The sequence below is a fragment of the Saimiri boliviensis genome, chromosome 2, assembly GCF_048565385.1.
Source record: "Saimiri boliviensis isolate mSaiBol1 chromosome 2, mSaiBol1.pri, whole genome shotgun sequence".
Taxonomy (NCBI): domain Eukaryota; kingdom Metazoa; phylum Chordata; class Mammalia; order Primates; family Cebidae; genus Saimiri; species Saimiri boliviensis.
In genome coordinates, this window is record NC_133450.1 from 68,988,878 (window position 1) to 69,013,667 (window position 24,790).

The 24,790-nt window shown below is 34.1% G+C and overlaps 1 protein-coding gene across 6 annotated transcripts in view; it reads left to right on the plus strand.

The window, feature by feature from the left end:
* The window catches only part of PPP4R4 (protein phosphatase 4 regulatory subunit 4), a 118,915-nt gene that overhangs the window by 43,827 nt on the left and 50,298 nt on the right, over window positions 1-24,790 (plus strand). For 2 of the 6 annotated variants that reach the window (XM_039469134.2, XM_074393548.1), the window contains exons 4-7: window positions 19,632-19,779; window positions 20,289-20,362; window positions 22,335-22,441; window positions 23,236-23,343. In XM_039469134.2, coding sequence (XP_039325068.1) covers window positions 19,632-19,779; window positions 20,289-20,362; window positions 22,335-22,441; window positions 23,236-23,343 — 437 coding nt within the window. The other 4 variants (XM_074393549.1, XM_039469132.2, XM_039469133.2 and 1 more) reach the window with 4 other exon arrangements.

The following is a 24,790-nucleotide window of genomic DNA, read 5'->3' on the forward strand; positions in this document are numbered from 1 at the left end:
AAATGAGATTTAAAGCTAAAAATACCGCATGGCGCACACTCTGCATTGAGCAGTTGAAATCTGGTCTACAGAGAGCATATTAGATGTCCAAAGTTTCATGATGAAAGAGAGCAGTGAACTTTAGAGGTTTCTAAATTACTTTGCAAAAATCCTTTTGCTGAGTTCACAATAAAGGAAATTAAGTAACAGCTCCCCTAAAACCTTAATTTCATGGGACTGTATAAAGAATATTATATATATAATATACATATTATAAATATATAGCGTATTTATACAAAGAATCAAATGTATCTTCTGAAACTATAAGGTATTTGCCAGAGTTATGGAAGATATGGTTTTAATAAGCTTTAAAAGTAATGAAAATTAATCCATAATTCAGAGTATATTAACAGAATAAATAGATACAAAGGAAGTATATACTAATGAATATGTACTAAGGAAACCTTTATTTATAGCTGAATAATTTCATTCATTTATTTTGCTAATCAATATGCAACCATTTATTTAGGACCGTTGTCTTGACCTGTACTCCCTTTAAAAGAGATACCAAAAAGGTAGAAGAGTCCAGATTAGATTGTATATTAGGAAGACCTAATGACCACAGAAAACAATGAGAGAACAAGTGTAATAGAGTATTGTGGGTTTCTGACTTTATGTAAAAATGCTGAAGAATAAGGCAAATGAGAAGGTCTTTATGGGGGTAACTCCAATAATAATGACTTCTATTGATGGTTTAATATATAATGTAGACAGCTAAACATTTCATCACCCCTATTTCAAATGATAAAATCTGTGTTTTTGTGCATGTTATTTTAAATTCATTGTATTTAGATTTTGTTATGATTTATTGGTACTCCTATATTAGCACCTTTGTTAATTCCACTTCACTTCTGTGTTTACTTTCCAGTGATGAAACGCTGACAAAATCTGGTGTTAACTATGTACCTTTGCTTGCATGATTTCTCAATTTTTTTTTAAAGTGATCTTGAGCATTTAGTAATAATGGCATTCTCATTCATTCATAAATATTTACTGAGTACTTCCTGTAAGACAGGCACTGTTCTAAGCACTGGGAAAATAGAAGCCAACGAAAGATAGGGGACTTGCCCTCAAGGAGGCTACAGTTCAGATGGAGAAATGGACATTACACAAGTAAATCCCTCCTCACCCAAGAAAGGTATAATTATCATTTGTGATAAGCTCTCTGAGTGTACAGAACAGTAGTCGATGGAATGAAGTAGTAAAGTAATGAGGGCATCTGCTGTCCATTGGGATGTCAAGGAATACCTTTTTGAGGAGCAGAAAATGGAAGGGATGGAAAGAAGCAGCCATTTTAGTCAGGACCAAGTAGGGAGAGAGGTAAATAGCCCTAAGGTGAAAGAGCTGGGTGGGACTGAGAGAGACAGGTATGTTTGGGACCCAGTGGATAGGGTGGGGTGTGATTGAGAAGAGGTTCGAGAAATGATTGATGACAGAGCATACACGCATTGGTTTTTATTAGGACAGTGAAAAGTCACTGAAGGCTTTAAAGCAGGCAGTGACTTAATTGTGTTTCTATTTCACAGTGATCATTATGGTTATTGTTTGGAGAATAGATTGGAGTGGGATACTTAGGAAGCTTCAGTACTGGTCCTCATAGCTAGTATGAGGCTAACTAATTAGGACAGTAGAGAGCAGTGGACATATCTGAGATACATGGATTAAGATAGAATGTGCAGAACTTCATAATGGATTGGGTTTCTGAAGTGAGAGATAACTTCCAGATTTCTGGCTTGACCATACATATGGTTCTGCTGGTTTTCAGTTATGGTTAATAGTCTGTTTAATTCATAAGGAAAAGTAATTTGTATACTTGATAATACTGGTCTTTTATGATTGATTTACTTTTAGATGGTTTAAAGATATGAACAATAAATATTTTATGCAAGAAGTTAATCAATATCAAGATTTTTACCATGTTTATAACAGTAGTGTGTGCAGCTTTCAGAGCTCACTTTTTACCTTGTCTTTACCTTTAAGAGCATCAGATAAAGTAATGGAGATCTTCCTGGGCTTATGTATTATAAACTCTCATCAGTGATATTTTTGTTTTATTGCATTTGATTTTGTTCTTATAATAATGGATTAATTGAAAAGTGATTTTAAAAATAGGTTGCTGTTTTCACTGTTTTACAGATAAAGGAATTTAAAATGTCAGAAGCAGGGTTAGTATTACAATTGAGCCAATCTGTCAGATTGAGGTTGATGTCTAGAATAACTAATAAAAGAAGAAAAATAGAAACTAAGAAAAATAGAATTGAGCCAATCCATAGTATTTCCCCAATTTGTTTTCTAAATTGTATCCATTGGTAGTGCAATTAGGTCACTCATCTCAAGGTTAAATTTAGCTAGGAATTTAGAAAGGAAATATTTTGACCTCCAATTTAAATTTCCTAAATGTGGAGACATTTTAAAATATAGTCATTACCATATATTCATGTTACATGATTTAATCCTAGGATATCTATTAAAAAAGAATTTTTCTCCTGTGGTCTTTATTAATTCTTTTTCCACAGTATATTAAATTGAAATATTAGATGTTTGTTAGACTTCAATATTTGATTTGAAATTCCAGTTATCTAGAAGTGAAAGAATTTGATTGTCAAGATAAATATCCAAAATATTATACAATAGTCTTTTATAAAATTCAGAATAATAGTGATATAATTACACCACATAATGAAGGTGATTCCTTTACAATTCAGTGCAAAAAGACTCTCTACCTATTGAGTTATTTACTTAGTTGTTTTTACACTTACATTTAGGCAACCATAATATAGGTCATAAAATTAATAGAAATTGAGCAATGCTAGGCACAGATAAAAATAACTGTAGCAAATATTTATTGAGGTCTTACTACGTTTCAGACACTGTATTCTGTCAATGTTCTACAAATTTTAATCTGAATCCTCATAGCAGTTCTTCAGTGATCATTTGACAGTGGAAGAAAAATCTTAGTTAAGCAATTTGCTCAAAGTCACAAAGCTTGCCAGTGGTATAATTAGGTTTAAACAGGAAGTCTGACTCCTGAGTCCTCACTCTTTACTACTCATTAGCTGATCATGACTGTAACAGATATATAATGTGTAATTTAACGTCTCAAGCTTTAGTCATCTCCTGTCTGTACTACAGCAACCTCCTCACTGAATTGTTGCTTCTACTTTGCCTCCTAGAGCAAACTCACTCAGAGAGATCTTTTAAAAAGTGTCAATCATATCTTATCTCCCTCTTGCATGAAAATTACTTAGGTGATATGATAGATAGAATCATGCCCCTTCCAAAGAGATATTGGGCCCTAATTCCTAGAAATTATAAGTGTTACCTTATTTGGAAAAAGGGTCTTTACAGATACAGTTAAGGATCTTGAGATTGGAAGATTATCTTGGATTATCAGGGTGGCAGTCTAAATGCCATCACATGTGTCCTTATAAGAAGGCAGAGGAGAGTTGACACATACACGTAGAGGAATGCAATGTCAAGATGGAGGTAGAGATTGGAGTAATGTGGCCACAAGCCAAGGAATGACAGCAACCACTAGAAGCTGAAAGAGGCAAAAAGTAGATTCTATCTGAGAGCCTCTAGATGGATTGTGGCCTTGCCAACACCTGGATTTTGACCAGGTGATACTGATTTTGAAATTCCGGTCTCCAGACCTGTGAGAGAAGAAATAGCTGGTGTTTTAAGCTGCTGTTTAAGTTTGTGGTAATTTGTTACAGCAGTCACAGGAAACTAATATAAGTAACTTCCCATTTCAGATAAAATACAACTCGTTACTATGTCCATAAATCACCCCCTCTATCTTTGTGATCTGATCATCTGCCAGTCTTTTCCCTTTCTTTCCTAAGGGCAGAATATTTGTCAGTCTGGTTTCTCACTATACCCCCAGGACCTAGAATAGTGCCTGGCAAATAATGGGCACTCAAAAAAATGTTGTAAATAAGTTTTAATTGAACTTAACATTCAGAGACAATAAGTATATACCTGAAAGACCAAGGGAACATTGGCCTGATCCACTGATGGCATTCTTAGATGAGAAGTAGGAAGATAATTTATTTGGAAATTTGACATATACATATAGAATGGTATGACACTGTTTTATGTTTCTAGAAAGACTTTTTGGGGGTTTGGGGAAGATTCAGGAAATACCTAAGAAAGAAGGATAAAAGAGACATAATAAATACGAAATTTGATTTCCTTTTATTTTGGTGCATGCCTGTAGTCTCAGCTACTGGAGCCCAGGAGTTTGAGGCTGCAACGAATAGCTACTGACTGCACTCCAGCCAGGACAGCATAGCAAGACCTTGCTTCTAAAAACAACAACAAAAAAAAATAGGAAAAAATCATGAATTTCTCCTAATTTGATTATTTTAGAATGTGTATCTCCTGTATGTGGGTAGTTTTTTTTAAAAACACCTTATTCTAGAATTTTTACAGAAAGCATTTACTTTATAAATTTTGTAAATAGAAAGCTTAACTTTTTAAAAAGTCATATTTCAAGTAGCATAGTTAAGTGGACAGACCACAGATTAAGACTTCCTAATTCCCAAATCCAAAATCAAAATGCTCCAAAATTTGAAGCATTTTGAACATAGACATGATGCTACATGCAAAAACTCTCTATCACCTCATGTGATGAATTGCAGTTAAAGTCAAAATGAAGTCAAAACTTAGTTTCCTGTACAAAATTATTAAAAATACTGTATAAAATTATATTCAGCCTATGTGTCTAAGATGTATATGAAATAAATGAATTTCATGTTTAGACTTGGGTCCTATCCCCAAGATATTTCATTATGAATATGCAAATATTCCCAAATCCTAAAAACATTCAAAATCTGAAATACTTCTGGTCCCAAGCATTTGGGATAAGGGATACTCAACTCAGAATGATGTGTAGAACACTTACTGTGGGCCAGGCATTGTGCTTAATGCTTTAGATATATCCTTAAAAAAATCCTCCTCACAACTCCATGTGATGTATTTATACTCATTTTACAGTTGGGAAAATCTAGGCTTAAAAAATTCAGTGTTCATGAATATGTTGTTGGGAGATTTCTAGGAAGCATGAAAGTATGTAATTTATTCTTACAGTTCACCAAGAAAAAGATATAATCTTGACTAAAGGAATTAAAGAGCATAAACAAATGATACAGATTGCTTTCTTCTTTGGTTTGCAGCTAAAAAAACCGGCATCTGTCTTCCTCTCTGTAGATGATGTGTTCTGAGATAAACTAAAAGTTAACTTCTGAGGAAAGCAAAAGGATTTTGTGAAAACAACACATTTATGCATAATAAGCAGATCATGATGTTCCAGATCCCCTACAGATCATAAAAAGCCCACAGTATAGTATTCTATAAAGAGGCTAAACATTTAGGGACACTCATAGGAAGGAATGTAAATAAGAAAGTGAAATAATTTCTATAATGTAAGATAGACGATAATTCTCAGGGTCAGAATTAAGAGGTCTTATGCTTTAGGAAGTATAAGATTATATAACTTATTTTTCTAGCTCACTTAGAAAAAAAGAGGTAGTATTAATGAAAGGAATTAGAGATGAACAGATTGATACAAACTTACATGATTTACAGTTTACAAATAAAAGTACATTGAATGCTATGTATTTTGAGAATAATGTTTTTTACACTTTTTCTTTTACATGTATCTATTTTTATTTAAGGACAAAATGGATTGACATTACTAATTACTTCACAATTCAAATTCTGTGAAAAATTTACTGACTATATAGTTTTTCTGGGCACATAGAATTATATTAGCGGATATTCCTCATAGACCTAGAAATACTACCTTTCGGTAAATTCTTAGTGGACACCAGTGTTTTTACATATGCTTCTTAGTCATTTAGTCGCTTGTTATTTTTACCCTATCTGCAATAAAAATGAATTGAAACTTCTGAAATAATTTTAAATGTGTAGTTAAGCTTGTAAGGGAGTAAGGAATTGTACTAGGGCTCAAAAACAAAGCAATCTGTTTCACTTCCACTTAGGCTGCAAAAGAACATCACACTAATTCTGATAACAGTAGGTTATCCACAAAATCTACACAGTCATAACTTCTTGAGTACAGCAGAGCTGGTTACAAGGTAACCAAGTGAGCTGAATTCACAAGAGTAACAAACCCCTCTGAGGATGGATGGGACACAGGAACATTGACTTGGCAGAGCATAGGAGGAAGAGGTTCCCACCATATAAAGTAATGAGCAGCATCAGCTAAGATTTTAACAAAATTTTAAAGGGTGGCTTTGTGTTAGCACAGTTTATATGTTTAGAATAACTTGTAGCTTAGACACAGAGGAGCTTTGTATTCATTTGCAAGCTCTTTTTTATACATCTCCACTGTTTGCTCTGTGAGAAAGATTAGGGAACAATGCAGGAGATTGGAGAGCATCTCCCTTGGTAATAAAGGTGTGGTAGTGATGAGCTGCTGCTAAGGGACAGGAGCCAACTCTGCCTACTTTCTGAAAACCTTCTTTATGAAGGAAAAGTCTGAATTGTGGAGGGAGAAGCAGTGAACTGTCCTGCTTCTACAGCCCAGGTGAAGTGCCATTGCTTCTGTGGGAATGGTAGGAGCACAACCCACTTGCCTCTGGAAGAGAGGTAGAAAACCCTCCTCCAGGACCATGCCAAGATCCTTTACTTCTGGGAGAAGGTAGTAGCATAAGCCTTTTGACACTAGGAGCTGGGTGTGGAAGGCAGGAGATGTTAGATCCAGGACCCTGCACTGATAAAAAGCAGAGGTCTGCCACCAGTGGGGGTAGGGCCAGAAACTTGACCCTGCCAAAGGACCCCTCTGCATCCTAAGATATAAAGTTATAGAACAGGAACACTGAAAAAGTTATATTCCTGAGGCCCAGGCTCTAAGACCCTGCCTATGATGAGACTGGACCAAGATACCTGAGAATCCGTTATACCCACCATTAGCCTAGTGTGTAGTAAGAAGCTACATTGTCTACTACTAGAGAAGGCACAAGAGTGTGGAGAGAGACCCCTGCAGAAAACAGTGGAGCAGGAGCACTGAAGAAAATCCTTTGGCATCTGAGGCTGCACATTAAACATAAGGTAACAGTGGCCCACCGTTGGAGGTTTGAAACCTGTGTTGCTGTGATTACCATAGTGACAAAAAATCCTCAAACCCAGCTCAACTGCTAATGTGACTTATTATTCAGCCCCCTATACTTAACAGCCTGTCAGAAGAGGAATGTTCATTTCTGAGCATAAATACTGTTACCTCTGTCTTCACTGAATATCCAGGATTCAAAATTTCAAAATCAAAAATTTCTGGGCACCCAAAATAGAAAAACTTACTAAAGCATAAAGCAACAACAGGTCTAGTGTCAGAGGTGACCCAGATATTGGAAGTATTAGGGAATTTAAAGTAACTGTGATTTATATGGTTAAAAATCCACTGAACAAACAACATGCCTAGATGTATAGGAGATTTCAAAAGAATATGGTTGGCAAAAGAATCAGTGAACTTGAAAATAGAAATTATCTAAACTGAAACAGAAATAGCAAAGAGTGAAAACGTAGACGAGAACATCCAATGGCTTTGAGACAGTATAAAAAGATCTAATATATATGTGATCAGTATCTCAGAATGAGAAAAGAGAAATAGGAAAGAAGAACTATTTAAAGAAGTACTAGCCAGGACAAAGCGTAGATCTAAGAAGACCAGAGGACTCCAAGCAGGATAAATGGCGTGCACGCGCTAACACACCCCTAGACACCATAAAGTGCTGAAAATAAAAAAGAGATAATCTTGGAAGTAGGCAGAGACAAAGGTGAAAATTGAACAGACTTCTGGTCAGAAACTAGTCTAGAGGACAAAAGAATGTCATATTAAAAGTACTGAAAGTAAAAAGCAAAAATTAAAGTCAACTAAAATATATACCCAGTTAAAATATCTTTCTAGGATGAAGACAAAAATAGCTTTTTTTAGACAAACAGAAATTAAGAGAATTAATTGTGTCAAATCTATACCACCAAGAAATGGTAACGGAAATTCTTTTTTTTTTTTTTTTCTTTTTTGAGACAGTTTTGCTTGTGGCCAGGCTGGAGTGCAATGGCATGATCTCGGCTTACTGCAACCTCTGCCTCCCAGGTTCAAGTGATTCTTCTGCCTTAGTGGGATTACAGGTGCCCACCATCATACCTAGCTAATCTTTTATATCTTTAGTAGAGATGGGGTTTCACTGTGTTGGCCCGGCTGGTCTCGAACTCCTGACCTCAGGTGATCCGCCCCTAAAAGTGCTGGGATTACAGGTCTGAGCTACTGTGCCCGGTTGTAAAGGAAATTCTTTAGGTAAAAGTAATGTGATACCAGATGGAAATTTGGATTTACATGAATAAATGAAGAGCACTGGAAATGATAAAAATTAGGGTAAGTGTAAAAGAAATAATAACAATTCTACACAAATTCTTTCAGAAAATAGAGGAGGTGGTAAGAACTTCCCAATAAACTTTCAGGCCCAGCATTACCATGATGTACATACCTCATGAGCTTAGATGCAAACATCTAAAAAAAGACACAATTATAGCAAAAGGATAATAATACATTATGACTAGTCAGGATTTATCTCAGGAATTCAGGATTGTTTCAAAATTTGAAAACTAAACAATATAAATCATCCTATCAGAAAACTAAAAAAGGAACACCACCATCTAATCATCTCAGTAGATTTAGAGAAAGTATTTGACACAATCTAGCAACTATTTCTAGAAAAAAGAAATCTTAGCCAGGTGCAATGGTGCACACCTGTAATACCAGCTATTAGGAGGCTGAGTTAGGAGGATCTCTTGAGCCCAGCAGTTTGAGTCTAGCCTAAGGAAGATATGAGACCCTGTCTTCAACAAATAACTCCACAACTGAGTAAACTAGGAATAAATGGGAGCTTCCTTTGTGAGAACCCTACAGGTTCACTTAAAGGTGAAAGACTTTTCCATAAGATCAGGAAAAGGCCAAAGATGTCAGCTCTTACCACTTTTGTTTAACAGTATACTGGACATACTAGCCAATATAGTAAGGCAACAAAAAGAAAAAGCATTCACATTGCAGAGAAAGAAGTAAAGCTGTCTTTTTTTTCTCAGATAACATTATCATATGTAGGAATCTACAAAAGAAAAATACTGAACTTCGAAGCAAGTATAGAAGGTTGTGGGATACAGGGTCAATATACAAAAATCAATTGTGTTTCCACAAACCAGCAAGCAACAATTGGAAATTGAAATTTTTCTCAAACTATCAAAATAACATTAACGTATGTAATACTTAGGGACAAAGGTTACATAAGATCTATAAACTGAAAACTATAGAACATTTCTGAGAGGAAATGAGAGAATGAAGTGAACTGAATATAGATCATATTCATGGATCACCAAATAACATGCTTCACCAAATAACAATAAGATGCTTCACCAAATAACAATATTGCTAAGATGTCAGTTTGCCCAGATGAATGCATATATTTAATTCAAAATAATCAAAATTCAAATAGGTTGGGTTTTTGTAGAAAATGACAAACTAATTCTAAGTTTCATATGAAAATATAAAGGACCTAGAATAGCCAAAACAACTTTGAAAAACAGAAACAAAATTCAAGGACTTTTATTACCTGATTTCAAGACATAATATGTGGCCACAGCAATTAATATCTGTATGACTGGTGTAGAGAGAGATAAAGAAATCAATGAGACATATAGAAAGTTTTAAAAATCTCTCACATACCCCACAAATTGTCAGTTTGTTTTTGACATGGGGCAAACGCAATTCATTATAGAGAGGATAGGCTTTTCAACAAATGATGCTAAAACAGTTTGAAAAATAAATCCATGCCTGGCTCCATATGCAAAAATTAAAATAGATCATAGACCTAAATTTTAAAGACTGAAATTATTAATACTTCTAGAGGAAACCATAAGAGAAAATCTTTGTGACCTTGGGTTAGGCAAAAGTTTCTTACATATGATTCTAGAAGCATGATCCATAGAAAAAAAAAATTTGATAAATTAGATCTGTTTTTCAGAAAACACTATTAAGTGAATGAAAAAAGACAAATCAGAATGGAAGAAAATATTTGTAAATCACATAGATGACAAAGGACATGTGTTCAGAATACATAAAGACCTTCTCAAAATGCAGTAAGAAGACAACCCAGTTTTTAGAAATACGCAAAAATTTGTAAGATGCTTCCCCAAATAACATTTGCAGATGGCTAGTAAACATAAGAAAAGATGTTCAACATCATTAGTCATTAGAATAATGCAAGTAAAGCTCAACACATTTGTTAAAATATCTGTACAAAAAACAAAAAAGATCAACTGACCACATGAAGTATTATGGAAGATTGTGGAGCAACTCAAACTCCCTTACACTGTTGGGGGGAGTGTAAAATGGTATAACAACTTTAGTAAACAGGTTCTCAAAAATTTAAACATACATCTACTGTATTGCTAAGCTATTTAACTCCTAAAGATTAAGAGAAAATGAAACATCTTTTCATATAAAGACTTATATATGAATATTTATTGCAGCTTTTCCTGCTACAGCTAAAACTGGAAACAACCCTAATATCAGTCAACAGTTGATGGAATTGTGGTATAACCATTCAATGATATAATACTCTGTACTATTCTGGTTATGTGTTGAAATTTATTCTCTACTCTGTGGCTTCTCCTGATGCTTTAGATTTTATTTTGTGAACAACATGATTGGGTTTTATTTTTTAATCCAATCTCACACTATTTTAATTAGAATATTTTTCCTATTTATATTTAATGTACTTCCATAGGTCAACTTACAATTTGCTTTTTCTTTTTGCCAACTGCTCTGTTTCTTTTTCTCTTATTTATTTTATTTGAATTGATTAAGTAGTTTTATTATTTCACTTTCCCTTTTGTCTGTTAACTTGGAAGTTATAGACTCTTACTTTTCTTGTATTAGTGACCTTAGACATTACAAAAAGGACATATTGTCAATGTTTAATTTCATTTGTATTTTGACCCTCTTCCTGGATTATAATATAAGAACCTTACTATTCTCTATTTAATCCTCTTATGACTTATCTGTTATTGTTGTTAGCTATTTTATTTATATATTTCAGGTCTCCTAGATACTGTTGTTGTTTTATTTAATCAATATCTATTTAGATTTACCCACATATCTATCATTTTTTATTACCTATGGTATTTCCATTTGGAATCTGTTTTTTCCTGCCTGAAGAACACATTTTAGTATTCAGTACAAGTCTGCTGGTAACAAATTCTCTTGATTTTTATTGGTTTCAAAATGTCTTCCACATGCATTTTAAATAGATATTTTTATTGGCATAGGATTTTACACTGTGTATCTGTAGATTTCTAGAAATATGGAGGCATATTTATGGCTTCTTGACTCTGTGGCTTATTTTCCTTGGCCAGTTTGGGAAAATGCAGATATCTTTTTACATACCTGGCTAATCTCTCTCTCCTCCTTCTAAGACTTCAATTTTACATATATTAGATCTTTAATAGTATTTCCATATCCTTTATCATCTTTTCTTTCTTTTCCATCTTTTTTTCTGTTTCTGATTTAGGTGTTTTATTCTAATATATCTTCTGTCTCACCAATTCATCTGTGTCTAAACTGATTTTTATTTTGATTATGTATTTGGTCTATAATTTCTATTTAGCTCTTTAAAATATGCCATTTAAAAAATATCTTAGAGAATTAAATTCTTCAATTATATCTTTTATCCTCTTGAACCGTGTATGTATCATATACTACCAGTACCTGGAGCTCCTTTTGGTATGTTTATATTTTGTGTTGTTTCTGCTTATTATCTTATCTCCTCATGTGTGTTGATATTATTGATCTTGTATTTGACACATTTGTGTAGAAATAGTTTGAGGCCTAAGATGATATCTTTCTCATGGAAGGAATATGTTTTCTTTTGGCAGACACCTCACTGCACTAGCAATAGAGTCTTATTTAACTTAATTCCAGGTACTGGATGATTTGAAATTAGGCTGTCCTCCCCTGCAAAGGACAGTCTATTCAGGATTGCCCTTGTTCCTAATGCAGAGGGCCTTACCAGGGATTCTGCAAGGCTGTCAGAGAAGTCACTTAGGCTCTCAGTCCCTCAAGACCCTCTTCTAGAATCAGCAAATAGCCCCAGGCCCAAAGCAGGGCCCAAATTGCATGCTCACTTGTCTGGCTGTCAGTTGTCTCTTAGATCTTGGAAGGGTAATTTTTTACTACCTTGTTAGTTTCCAGATGCCTGTGTGCAGATGATTTTTAAAAATTTTTTTTAAAATTTTATTTTATTTTTTTGCATTTTAGGTTTTGGGGTACATGTGAAGAACATGCAAGATTGTTGCATAGGTACACACATGGCAGTGTGATTCGCTGCCTTCCTCCCCTTCACCTATATCTGGCGTTTCTCCCCATGCTATCTCTCCCCAACTCCCCACCCCCCCCGCTGTCCCTCCCCTATTTCCCCCCAACTGACCTCAGTGTGTAGTGCTGCCCTCCCTGTGTCCATGTGTTCTCATTGTTCAACACCCGCCTATGAGTGAGAACATGTGGTGTTTGATTTTCTGCAGACGATTTTTACATTTCGTTCAGCTTTAAAAATTATCCTTGCTAAGAGAGTTCATTAGAATTACCTAGTCTGCCTTTATTGAAAGAGGAAGTTCTCTTTCCTATTAGTATTCCTTCTTGATTTAATCTTAGAATGATATTAACCATAACATTTCTATTTATATGCCTGCATAGGTTCTCTGTGCACACATACCCCCTACCATAGCCTGTTCACCATCTCCATATCCACACAGATCAACTGATTGTTTTCTAATGATACCTTAGAAGTAATCCAGAACCTAAAATTAAATATTTTGCCAAAACCCTTGTGATATGTGTCCTTAATTTACACTTTGAGTTCTTAAGCTTCCTTACTTTGTTAGTGTGACATTATGTTTATAGTAGCAGTAGCAGGATGGTGGAGCTTATATTCTAGCTACACTGTTAATTTTGTACCTAAAATTGTGATAACAGCAGGTCATCTTCTCTGGGGTGTTAGCGAAGGCTTCTCTGAGAAGTGACAACTGACTTGTATGAAGAGAAATAATTATACAAAGAGCTAGGAGATAGGAAAGCAAACATTCCCAGTATTGAGAAGGAAAGAGAAGCATGAAGATTGAATGCAGATTCAAAGAACTGAGAGAAAATCAGTGTGCTAGAGCATAAAGCAGGAAGAACTGCTGAGGCAGTGAAAAAGCCCAAATTATGTAGATCCTTAGGTGCATTATGCAAGAGAATATTCAAATTACAGTGTTAAGTGCTTTGAAATCTCATGCTGACTCTAAAGTCGAAAATGAATCAGAAAAGAGTGATGCAGGATGGAATGGAAGGGATGTAGTGGGTGAGGATCACTTGGAATCTGTGATCCTTACCTGAGAAAACCTTCAAATAGGCTTGGACTGGGGTGGAAGTAGCCTGGTTGGAGAGGTAGATGGATTACAAAAATAGACAACAAAACCAAACCAGGACTATATGAGCAATTAAAAAAACCAATGGTATCAAGGATAACTCCTGAAATACTGGTTTGTAAACCAGGTGGATAACAATGGCACACACTAAGGGGACTAGAGAAAGCCCAAATTAGGACAAGAGACACTGGAGGAGGCCCAGGTGTTAGAGAAAATAAAATGAGCCCAATTTTGGACTTGTTACCTTTGAGGCATCCAAAGTAGAGATTGCAGAGAGTTGTATATGCAGATCTGATACTCTGAACAGGTCTGCCAATAAAAAAGTAAAATTTGCACAGATTCCATTTAAAGGCATTTGTGTGGAAGAGATTGCCTACAGAGAAAATGAAGACCAAAAGGGGAGAACTGCTACTGTAGACATAATTTTACACTAAGAAAATAAGGAAGCTTAAGAACTCAAAGTGTAAGTTAAGGACACATATCACAAGGGTTTTGGCAAAATATTTAATTTTAGGTTCTGGATTACTTCTAAGGTATCATTAGAAAACAATCAGTTGATCTGTGTGGATATGGAGATGGTGAACAGGCTATGGTAGGGTGTGTGTGTGCACAGAGAACCTATGCAGGCATATAAATAGAAATGTTGTGGTTAATATCATTCTAAGATTAAATCAAGAAGGAATACTAATAGGAAAGGGAACTTCCTCTTTCAATGAAGGCAGACTAGGTAACTAATCAACTCTCTTGGCAAGGATAATTTTTAAAGCTGAACAAAATGTAAAAATCGTCTGCACACAGGCATATGGAAACTAACAAGGTAGTAAAAAATTACCCTTCCAAGATCTAAGAGATAGCTGATAGCCAGACAAGTGAGCATGCAATTTGGGCCCTGCTTTGGGCTTGGGGCTATTTGCTGATTCTAGAAGAGGGTCTTGAGGGACTGAGAGCCTAAGTGACTTCTCTGACAGCCTTGCAGAATCCCTGGTAAGGCCCTCTGCATTAGGAACAAGGGCAATCCTGAGTAGACTGTCCTTTGCAGGGGGAGGATAGCCTAGTTTCAAATCATCCAGTACCTGGAATCAAGTTAAGTAAGACTATTGCTAGTGCATTTAGGTGTCTGTACATTGTTAATGCTGCTGGTTGCTGGGTTTCTAGGTCTCTAGCACAGTGCCTTGAACATAACTGAGCATTTGAGTGAGCACATATAGTCAACAGGAATCACTCAAAGGTAGAGATTCTTATCTTGACTTCTTTCCAATTTCCCAGAGTACATAGTATGATGCTGGGACTTGAATGAAATTAAAATTATGTTACCTTCAGAATTAGATATCTTTGGGCTACTTTTGAGAGAGATTAGGATAGAAGGTGAAAGTATTATGACTGACTTGGGGGAAAAAAGCCCTGTTTCCTCTTGCTTATAGATATTTGCTAGACTTTCCCTGGCTGATTTTTTTCTAAGAGAACTGTGTATAATTTTTGGAAAAAACATTTAATTAGTTAAATATTACTACAGTGAATCATTCGGAAGGAATGATTCTTTATAGCTGTCACATCCATTAAAATGATATTTCTTTGAAAAGCACATCCTTCCTTTGCAAAGTTTTAAATTGCTGCTTATTAATATTTTAAGCCTAAATTTTGAAATTCCTGTAATTCTAATTTATGATATTTAAAAATGACTTAGCAGAGTATTTCAGCTAGAAAGCTCAGTTGCAAAACCGTGGTCTTGAAATTTATTTGTTTTGGCATTCTTATGATTTTGCATGACAGCGTATTTTATTGTACATTTGCAATAGTCTTATGATACTATTGGTATTTCCTTTATGGAAAGAGTTCTTAAGGATATTTTTATGTGTACCTCTTCACGAACCTTGCTAATCACTGAAATGCAGGCTTAGGAATGGTAAAACATACCTCCCTTTGTTATTTCTGTTTACCGTCTTCACTTCATTTTCCCCCTCAGATTTTGGTTTTCAGTGATCTCATCTAGTTTTCTTCACTCTTTATTTTAGTGGTGGCATGTGGCAATCAGGGATAGGGAAAATAATAAGGTATAATCATTAAAGGTATCTTAGGACTGGCGTATTTCTGTTATTCGTATTTAACCTATTTGAAAGTCTTTTATAAATATTATGATTATATAAAGCAGAGAGCTGTTACACTATTATGTTAATTACTAAAAATTCTCACATTATGATCTTCAGTGCCCCAGATATTTTATATGTCCCAGACCTTCAGTATTTTAATATGGAAGTCTTTATTATTTAATTTCACAATAATCAGTGCTCTCTCTAAAAATACACAGATATTTTGTAATTTTAGAGTTTCTTTACCTTTTACTAGCACTATTCATGATAAATACATTTTTCAGTTTTATTCAAGAAGATTCTTTTCAGAATTTGTGAATCTTAAACATTCACTCTTTTGAAGAAAGCCAATGATTTATTTAATGCTTTTCTATGTGTATTGTAAGGAGAAATATCTTCCTGATGGATACAATATAGGCGTGTTGGAGACAGAGCTATTTCTCTCTCTGCAAGGAATGTATTAGGTTGTTTTACAAAATGCTTTCTTGCACCACTCATACCAACTAAAGAGTGAATTTAAACACAGACATGTCTAGTACACTTTCCTTCCTTGAATGGGTACAGTTTTTAAAACTTGGAAATGTACCATTAACTTTTAATGTCTCATTTCATTTTTGAGGAATTCAATTTGGGATGCCAGCTGTACAATAGTAATGTAAGAGGAATGGTAACTGGCATTAAGGCATGCACTTAAGCAATAGAGGAATTTACTTTTCAGTGTCTTCCAAGGTCCATGAGGATGCACACTTATTTATCCAGAGAGTATGGATCTCACATATGTTTGTCCAGAGGGTGTGACTCTGTGGAAGAGAACACTTACTGGTAAGTATTGAACTCTTATTGTATTATGTTTCAGAAAAATATGTTTAGAAAATCAGTTAATTTTTAGCAGTGATGAAATCTCTTAGTCTGTGCTGGTTTCTTAACAGTGGACAGTCCCTGATGTTGAAGTCAGCACAACAAGAGAAAAACCCAAATCCTGATAAGACTTGAGGATTTTTCGAAAATTAAATGCAAAATAGTTGGGGCAAATGTTGCTGCGGGAGTCAAGACTAAGTAATACAGTAAGAAGATATGAAGTTGGAGAGCTTCTCCTGTTCTTCTTTTGTATAATGTTTGCATACATAAAAAAACCCAGGACTTTAATGACTTTAAGAGGGGACAGAATTTCAACTCTTGGAATTTAACAGACTCATGTGAACTGGAATGTACCTTGTGGCCCTCACAATTTATTTTAATATTTCTTTGCAAAGTCCTTTCTGTTTTTAAATAAAAACTGTGCCTTCTGAAACCTGTAAGTGATGTATACTGGCCACATCAAATCTTTGAAAACTGTTTTCCAAACCCAAAATTGTTAGTGCGGAACAAATGTTTCTTTTGGGAACAGTAAAACAAAGGAGTATGGAAGGATTGATTTCAGAGACCAATTGCTGCTTCTGCTTTATACTCTAACATTCTTTTTCTCTTTCTCTTGGCCAAGAACTCTCACGATATGTAACTGACTTTTGGCTGAAAAAAACCTGTAAAATAATCTTTGTGTGTGTGATACAAAAGTATAGAATAAAACAAAAATCAGCCACTCTCATAGGTGATAGGTTTTCTGGCAATTAAGCATAGCACTTAGACATTTGCCACAGGAAATGCCACTGCCAGATCTCCTACACCACCACATGAAGGCTTAGCAGTGCTTTAAGTCAGACCTTAATAAATGATGACTGGAAATGCAGAATCCGTGAGGAAGAATTCAGTGCTTAGGAGTGTTTTGGCATCTGGTAGACAATTGTTTGTTAGAGTTGCCACTTATTAGCTCACTGGCCTTTATCAAAGTGCTTTACTATTCTGTTTCTTCTGCTGCAGAAATCCCTATGTGATCTCCTATTGTGATGACTGGCAGTGTCCCACTGTGCTGAATCAAGAAGACTGAGTATATAGGTCCAAATCATGGTTATGGAGATGTTAGGATAGAAGAAAGCAGTATGGACATGATAGAAAGAGGATTGAGAATACATTTCTATGTGATCCATTTTTGCTTTGCTTTGCTTTCTAAGTCTGCCAATTCCTAATCTTTAGGACTCACTTCAAAATCTCTTGAAGCCACTTTCTGGGAGATGTGCAAAATGTGTGTGAAGGGAGAGAGCCTCAAGAGCAGAAAGTGTAGGTGAGAGGGTAAGAGACATTTAGTCACCTGGCAGCTCCTTACTGAATGCCTGCTGTGTGCTAGGAGATGGGGATATGTGAAGCTTGTGGTCCAGTTTTGAAAGATAAGCCATAAACAAATATGAACATATTGTGTATTGGAGGATGGTAATGAATAAACCTGTAAAGGGGGTAATAAGAGCTGGGGCAAGAAGGTGACTTTCAGCTTGAAGTAGGGTCATCAGGAAAGGCCTCATTGAAAAGGTAGTATTTGAATAGAGGCTTGAAAGAGGTAGGGAAGCCAGCCACATGGAAATCCGGGAAAAGGGGAGCTGAGAACAGATACTGTAAGTCAAATTAAAAGGACTTTAACGTTTCCTTTGGATGAGATGGAAACCTGTTGCAGTTTTGAGCAGAAAAGTGATATTATCTGACTTATTTCTTAAAATAATTTCTCAGGCTACAGTATAGAGAATGGATAGTAAAGGGAAGCGTTGGAATCAGGGACTGGTTAAGGATTTTTTGAGTAATTGAGGCTGGAGAAGATGGTGACTTGGACTAGGGTGGTAATAGGAGAGGTGATAGTATTCAGAATCTGGATGTTTTGAAGGTAGATCCTTCTGGATTTATTGGTCTTTTGACTGTAGGGAGTGAGGTAGTAAGAGGAGTTAAGGATGACCCCATAGTTTTTGGGCTGAGCAGCTGGAGGGGCAGAGATACCATTTACTATTTATCAGGATGAGGAAGATTACAGGAGGAGCAGGTTTTAAGGAGAGATCAGTGAAGGTGTGAGCAAGATGAGATTCCTACTAGATATCCAAAGGTAATGTAGACAGAAGACAGTGGATAAACAATAGTAATTATTTAAACATTCATTTTACACAGGTTGATAAATTACAAAAGTTTTGTTTTAACGATTTAAATCTCTATGAAGATGTTGCTGTAATTCATATTTTATACATTAGGAAATAATGCAGAAGGATTAATATTCCTAAGATCACTGATATGAAACTTCGTTTTATGACTAAGTTCCAGGTTGTTCTACTAACTTTATTTTAAATAGGCATATAAGGGAATTTTCATTATTGCCGTAATTGATTGAACAAGTAATACTTCTAGCTGCCTTTACATTACACACATGTACACACACTCTGTCTGTCATAGAGAAGTATAGGTATTGTCTTTGAGGCCTATGTAGAAAAATAGTTTTTTTTTTTTTTTAAACCCTTTGGTATATTGAAAACATACTATGTATGTAGGCTTTAATTTTTTATATGGATTTAAAAATTCTTCAAATGGTGAATGGAGATGGCTATGAATATAATTATTTTTTAAAAGCATATTCTTAAACATTTTTCTTTTGAAAATGGTTTACTTCCTGGTAATTTATGCTCTCTTCAGTTGTTTAAAGGGGAAATATATTTGCATACTCAAGTGTATTCTTTTTTATGGTAAAATGTATCATGTTTATTTTTTGAAATACAAATACAAATAATGGAAACACATGTGATTGAGTTTTGACATTGTTCTAGGTAGAATGATAAACTGTACAATCCAAACAGGAAAACAGAAATTAAAATCTATCAAAAGTTTCTACACTGTTGCTTAAAGGTTTATGTACTGTTATAATTTTTATTCAATAAAGCGATGGAATGTTACTTTATCTTAGAAAATCCTGAGACACCTAAATTTTATGTAGTCTAGTGAGTTAAATGATCAGGAGCATATTAATATAGTTCTTTTCAATAAAGTAATAAGTACGTATCCTTAAAGGTCATATGTCTAATTTTGTGCAGTATGACTGTTTAGTTTCTATAACCTTGGATTTTTTAAAATTACAATTTGTGATTCATCTATGTAAACAGCAAACTCTTTCTGATTATACAGGAAGCCCTTCATGTTGCAGGAGTGGAAATGCAGTTAACAGCTGCAGTGTCATTTCTGACCATTCTGCAGGATGAGTCAGTGTCAATTCATGCATATACCCACTCGTTCCTCCAAGTCATTCTCCTGCATCTGGAGCACAGGGACACAGGTCAGGGCCTGGAATGCTTAATTATATACTTGTTTATTGTTTTTTGTATATGGCCATGATATTCCATAAATCCTGTTAGGCTGATGAGGATAACTGATTAAGTCTGTGCTGCCTGGGAGTTGAGCAGTGGAATGACTAAAAATAGCTATGGCTATCTTCTTATAAAACCCACAAAATTTAATCTCCTTGAAAGCTGAAACCCCATTAATTGATCTTATGATTTATACTTTCTTCTTAGTTTTTTTTCCTTTTCAAGCAGTCATGTTTATAGTATTGTACAACAAAACAGCAAACCTTGCTTTAAAGATATCTCACGAGTACTATTTTTAAAAATACAAAATTTTTTTAGATGTTGGCTGAGACAAAATAATAGAGAAACTTTTTAGAATAGTAATGAAAGTAATTATTTCCATTTTATCATTAAGTGCTATTGCAACTATTAATGGCTGAGTTGAAACTGAATTTGAAGTGAAACGTTTAATTTAGTATGTTTTATCTGTGCCAACCAGGTGTCAGCAATGCATGGCTGGAAACGCTTCTGTCTGTTATAGAAGTATTGCCAAAAGAAACCCTACGGCATGAGGTAATACTTTTGTGGGGAAGAAAGTCACTCTAAGGTTTTTAAAAAAGGTTTATTGTCAAAATTTTTTTTTTAAAAAAGAAAATTGTTTTTTCATTTTGAATGTAACGTGCACATTGTAGAAAATGTGAGTAACATAAAAAATGGAAGAGAAAAGAATTCATAGTTACTTGTCCACTTTTAAGATCCTGATGTATTTCCTTTCAGATTTTTTTCCTATATATGGTTGCTGCTTGCCATTCTGGTGATCATATTTAGTTTATATATGGTTGTTTTTTACTTGCATTATTTTCCTGTATTATTTTAAACTCATTTCATAGTAGCTGCAGAATATTTTACTTGTTAAACATTTAAGCCTGTTTTCAAGCTTATATTTTACTATTGAATAAGGCATTAATCAACATTTCTGTAGAGTTCTTCCTGTTTTTCAGATAATTTCTTTAATTGTAGCTTTCAAAAAGGAATTAATGGATCAGAGGGCATTAATATTCTTAAGCTTTCGACTAACAGTATGTGAAGATCTGTTTTCCTAGACTTTTATCAGCAATAGTGTTTCTATTTCATTTAATGGGCCAGAAACGGAATTACATTTTAATTGGAATTTTTAAATTATTATGCTGTTGAATATTTTCTCATATTTTTATCAGTTTCTGTTTATTCCTTTGCAGTTGTTTGATCCTATCCTTTAATCACAATTTATATGTGCTATTTACCTTTTATGGTTGCCAATTCTTTCTTTCTTGTACTTACAAATATTATTCCCAGCATGTTTGCCTATACCCTTCTCTAAAGGTTTTAAATAAATTAAAATTAGAGAAGAAGAAAAATGGAAAGGAAGTGTATCCTCTAATGAAAAGATATTGTATTCTTTGAACATTATTCCTGTATATATTTCTTTCCAAATATCGTGATTGAAAAAAAGCGTTATCAGCCAGTGAGATGTCCTCTACTGACTTCATTAAGTTTCTTTGTCCTTTCCTTGTCTTCATACCGTTTATGGTTCTATCGCAGTGCTTAAATGCTGGCTTGAAAATGGGAAGATTTTCTAGTTACAAGGATGTTTGCATACTTGATGCCAAACATCTAGATGATTATACATATTTAAATGTTGAACATAATATAGACGTGATTTTTATATTTTTTGAAAGGCAGTATGCTGTATAATGCAGTTTTTACCTTAGAATACCATATTATTTAACATGTGGTTTCAAAGATTTTAAATATGTAACTTATTTTAAACTTTTCACTTCTAAATTATCAATACATATTTAGTAATTTCAGCTACTCTGAGAGGAAACAAGCCAGTTGACTATTTTATGAGTCATATAATTTTAGAAACTAAAGATATCTTAGTAGGACATAGTCTAATTTCTATTTTAAATAGATGAGCAATTGGAGATTAGAAATAGCAGGATTATTTGGACAAACTAAAGAGCTGAGACTGTAATCTAATCTCAGGGTCTGATCTTCATTTTTACAGTCTGTCAGGCTGTTGGAGTATTTGAGTGCCCAGTATATACATAATGCAAGATCGGACTTGGCTTATTGTATTCAAATGACAGAATTATTTAATAGGATTTATTTGAAGCTATAATGTTTTCATCCCATTAGGATAAATATAAAAATCTATATGAAATAAAAATACATTTCAAGTATTCAGTCATTAATTTGCTTTTTTCTTTTTATAATACATATTTCAAAATTATAATTTTATCTGTGCATAGAGAGCATTGTAAAATCACCATAAACTTTAACTCGGTTTTTTTCTAGTTGTTTTAATTACATAATTTGTCATTATATTTACCTTGATAACTCAGAAGACAAATAAGATGATCCAAGTTATTGAGTCTTAAACCTCAAATTATAATTGAGGTCCTTTAAAAACAGAACATTAAAATACTCTGAAGGAAATAACTGACATGAGTGGCAAGAATGTGTACAATTTTGTGAATTTTTTTCTAAATTTTCTTTTCAGATTTTGAATCCACTTGTTTCCAAGGCACAACTTTCTCAAACAGTCCAGTCTCGTTTAGTTAGTTGTAAAATTTTAGGAAAATTGACCAACAAATTTGATGCCCACACGTGAGTATTTGTATGTAATTTTTGGTCTACTTTATTACACTGACTTAAAATTATAATGACCGTATAGCAATATTTGTGTTATTTTGTACTGTATACAAATTTAGTTATCTTAACTACATTATTTTAAATTTATAGAATTCTCATGACAGAATTTACTTTTTCAGAGGCCTTTCTTCTCAATCTCATGACTTTTCAAAATTGATCCGTTAACTTTTTTCCTACTTCCTTAGTCTTCCCTATCTCATACCAAATGTAGTTTTGAGGAAAAAATGGCATTCTCTTATTTGACTTTTGAAATTGGCAAACAGCATAAAGATAGAATTTCTGCTTTTTTGCACTATTGTTATGAATTTGTTATTTTGAGTAATTTAACTTATTTTGAGGTTTATGGAACATGTTTATAATTTATATGCTCCTTCTTGCCCACTTATTAAATACCAAGTGGAAAGAATGGAATGTTGTATAATTGTAATAGAAGAGTAAAGGTGAAGAATATTTTGGGTGATGGTTGCCAGACTCAGATATTCTACTGCTACAGCCTTTTATCTCAGCTATGAACATTTCAACCAATCCAAAGTTAACCATTATTTTAAAAAGACTCTGTGATATACATAATTTACAAGTGGCTAATAACATCCAAATTTAATAACATATGTAAAATACATTGTAAACGATTATTTTTTCTATTAAAGTACATTTGTTATTATTAAGGTGGGTTAAGATTTTAATGATAATTGTTTGAGGATATTATTCTGAAATATTCATTTGCATGTTTCTTTTCTCCCCACTCTCAGCATTAAACGAGAAATACTTCCTCTGGTAAAATCACTCTGTCAAGATGTAGAATATGAAGTTCGATCTTGTATGTGTCGGCAATTAGAAAATATAGCTCAGGGCATTGGGTAGGTATACTTTGAACTCCTATGCCATTTCCATGAAAGCATGCCATTGAAAGGCTATATTTTATATGATCTTTAAAAATGATCATAACAGGTACATCTTCTATGTCTGGATTAAAAGAGATAAAGAGGAATGTGCTTGCATGGTGGTAGGCATTTGATTAATGTTAACTCTCACCTTAGTTGCTTAGTTATCATTCCAGACACCTAGATTCAGGAAAGAAAATATATCCCAGTGTAAACCATACTTGGAATATGATTGTCGCATTTCTTTTGACTGACAATTCTTTGACTATATTATTGGGTCATTTCAGATGGGATTGCAGTTATCCCTCTATATCCTTTGGGGATTGGTTCCAGGACCTCTTTTGGATACCAAAATCTGAGGATGCTCAAATCTCTGATATAAAAGAGTGTAGTTTTTCCATATGACTTGCTTATATCCTTCCACATGTTTAAAATCATCTCTAGACACTAATACCTAATACAATGTAAATGCTATATAAATAGTTATGCTGTATTGTTTAGGGAATAATGACAAGAAAAAATCTGTATGTTCAGTAAAGAATTTTTTTCTGAATTTTCCACATTGGTTAAATCCACAAATGTGGAACCTACAGAAGTGGAGGGCCGACTACACTCTAATGGAAGCCTTTCTGTGTCTCCTGTGCAGCTTGAGGCTTCCAGTGTTTGTTTCGTTGCTCTCTTTGCTCTACGGGTGCATGAAGCCCCAGGAGAGGCATAGCAGCCAATCTCCTCACCCGTAAAAATTGATCTCATTTCAATCTTATAAGTATGATATTAAAGGGAGTCTTATCTAAAAACTATATTGGGAAATCTTTTCTTTTAAAAAGAAGGTTCAAAATTGGTATAAAAACTATTGGAACCTCTCATTTTTAGCATAAGTTGCACTGATTTCATCTGATTCTTTGTTTAACAAGCTAGGACAATCAGATTGTGGTCATTTGTACCTTTGTAAGTTTTTTAAAAATCTGGGCCAAATTTAAGGCTCTGAAAAGGCTTTAGAATGTCACACAGGGTATGGTAGAATGTCACACAGGCTATGGTAGATTGTCACACAGGGTATGGTGGTATAATCTGTCACGTTTCCACTCTTGCTAAATAGTATTTAAGTGTTGTGTTAGAAGTTTAACACAATTAATGAAAGAGTTATTTGTTATGATTATTTTCATTTTTAATGCCCAGAGATAATTAAGTTGAATTTGCATCACTATAACATGTTTTTGAAAAAAGAGAACTCTGTTTAAAGATTGAATGAAAGTAACTTTTACTATAGAGATGAAATTATTTATCTTAAACTATTTTCTTTTGTCATTAATAAATCCAAGGATTTCAGGAGGTATACAAATATATTCTGAGCAAAATTTATATGAAATAAATTTTTATGACCTTTGGATATGTTCTGTCATAGTTTACTCTCTTACCTTCT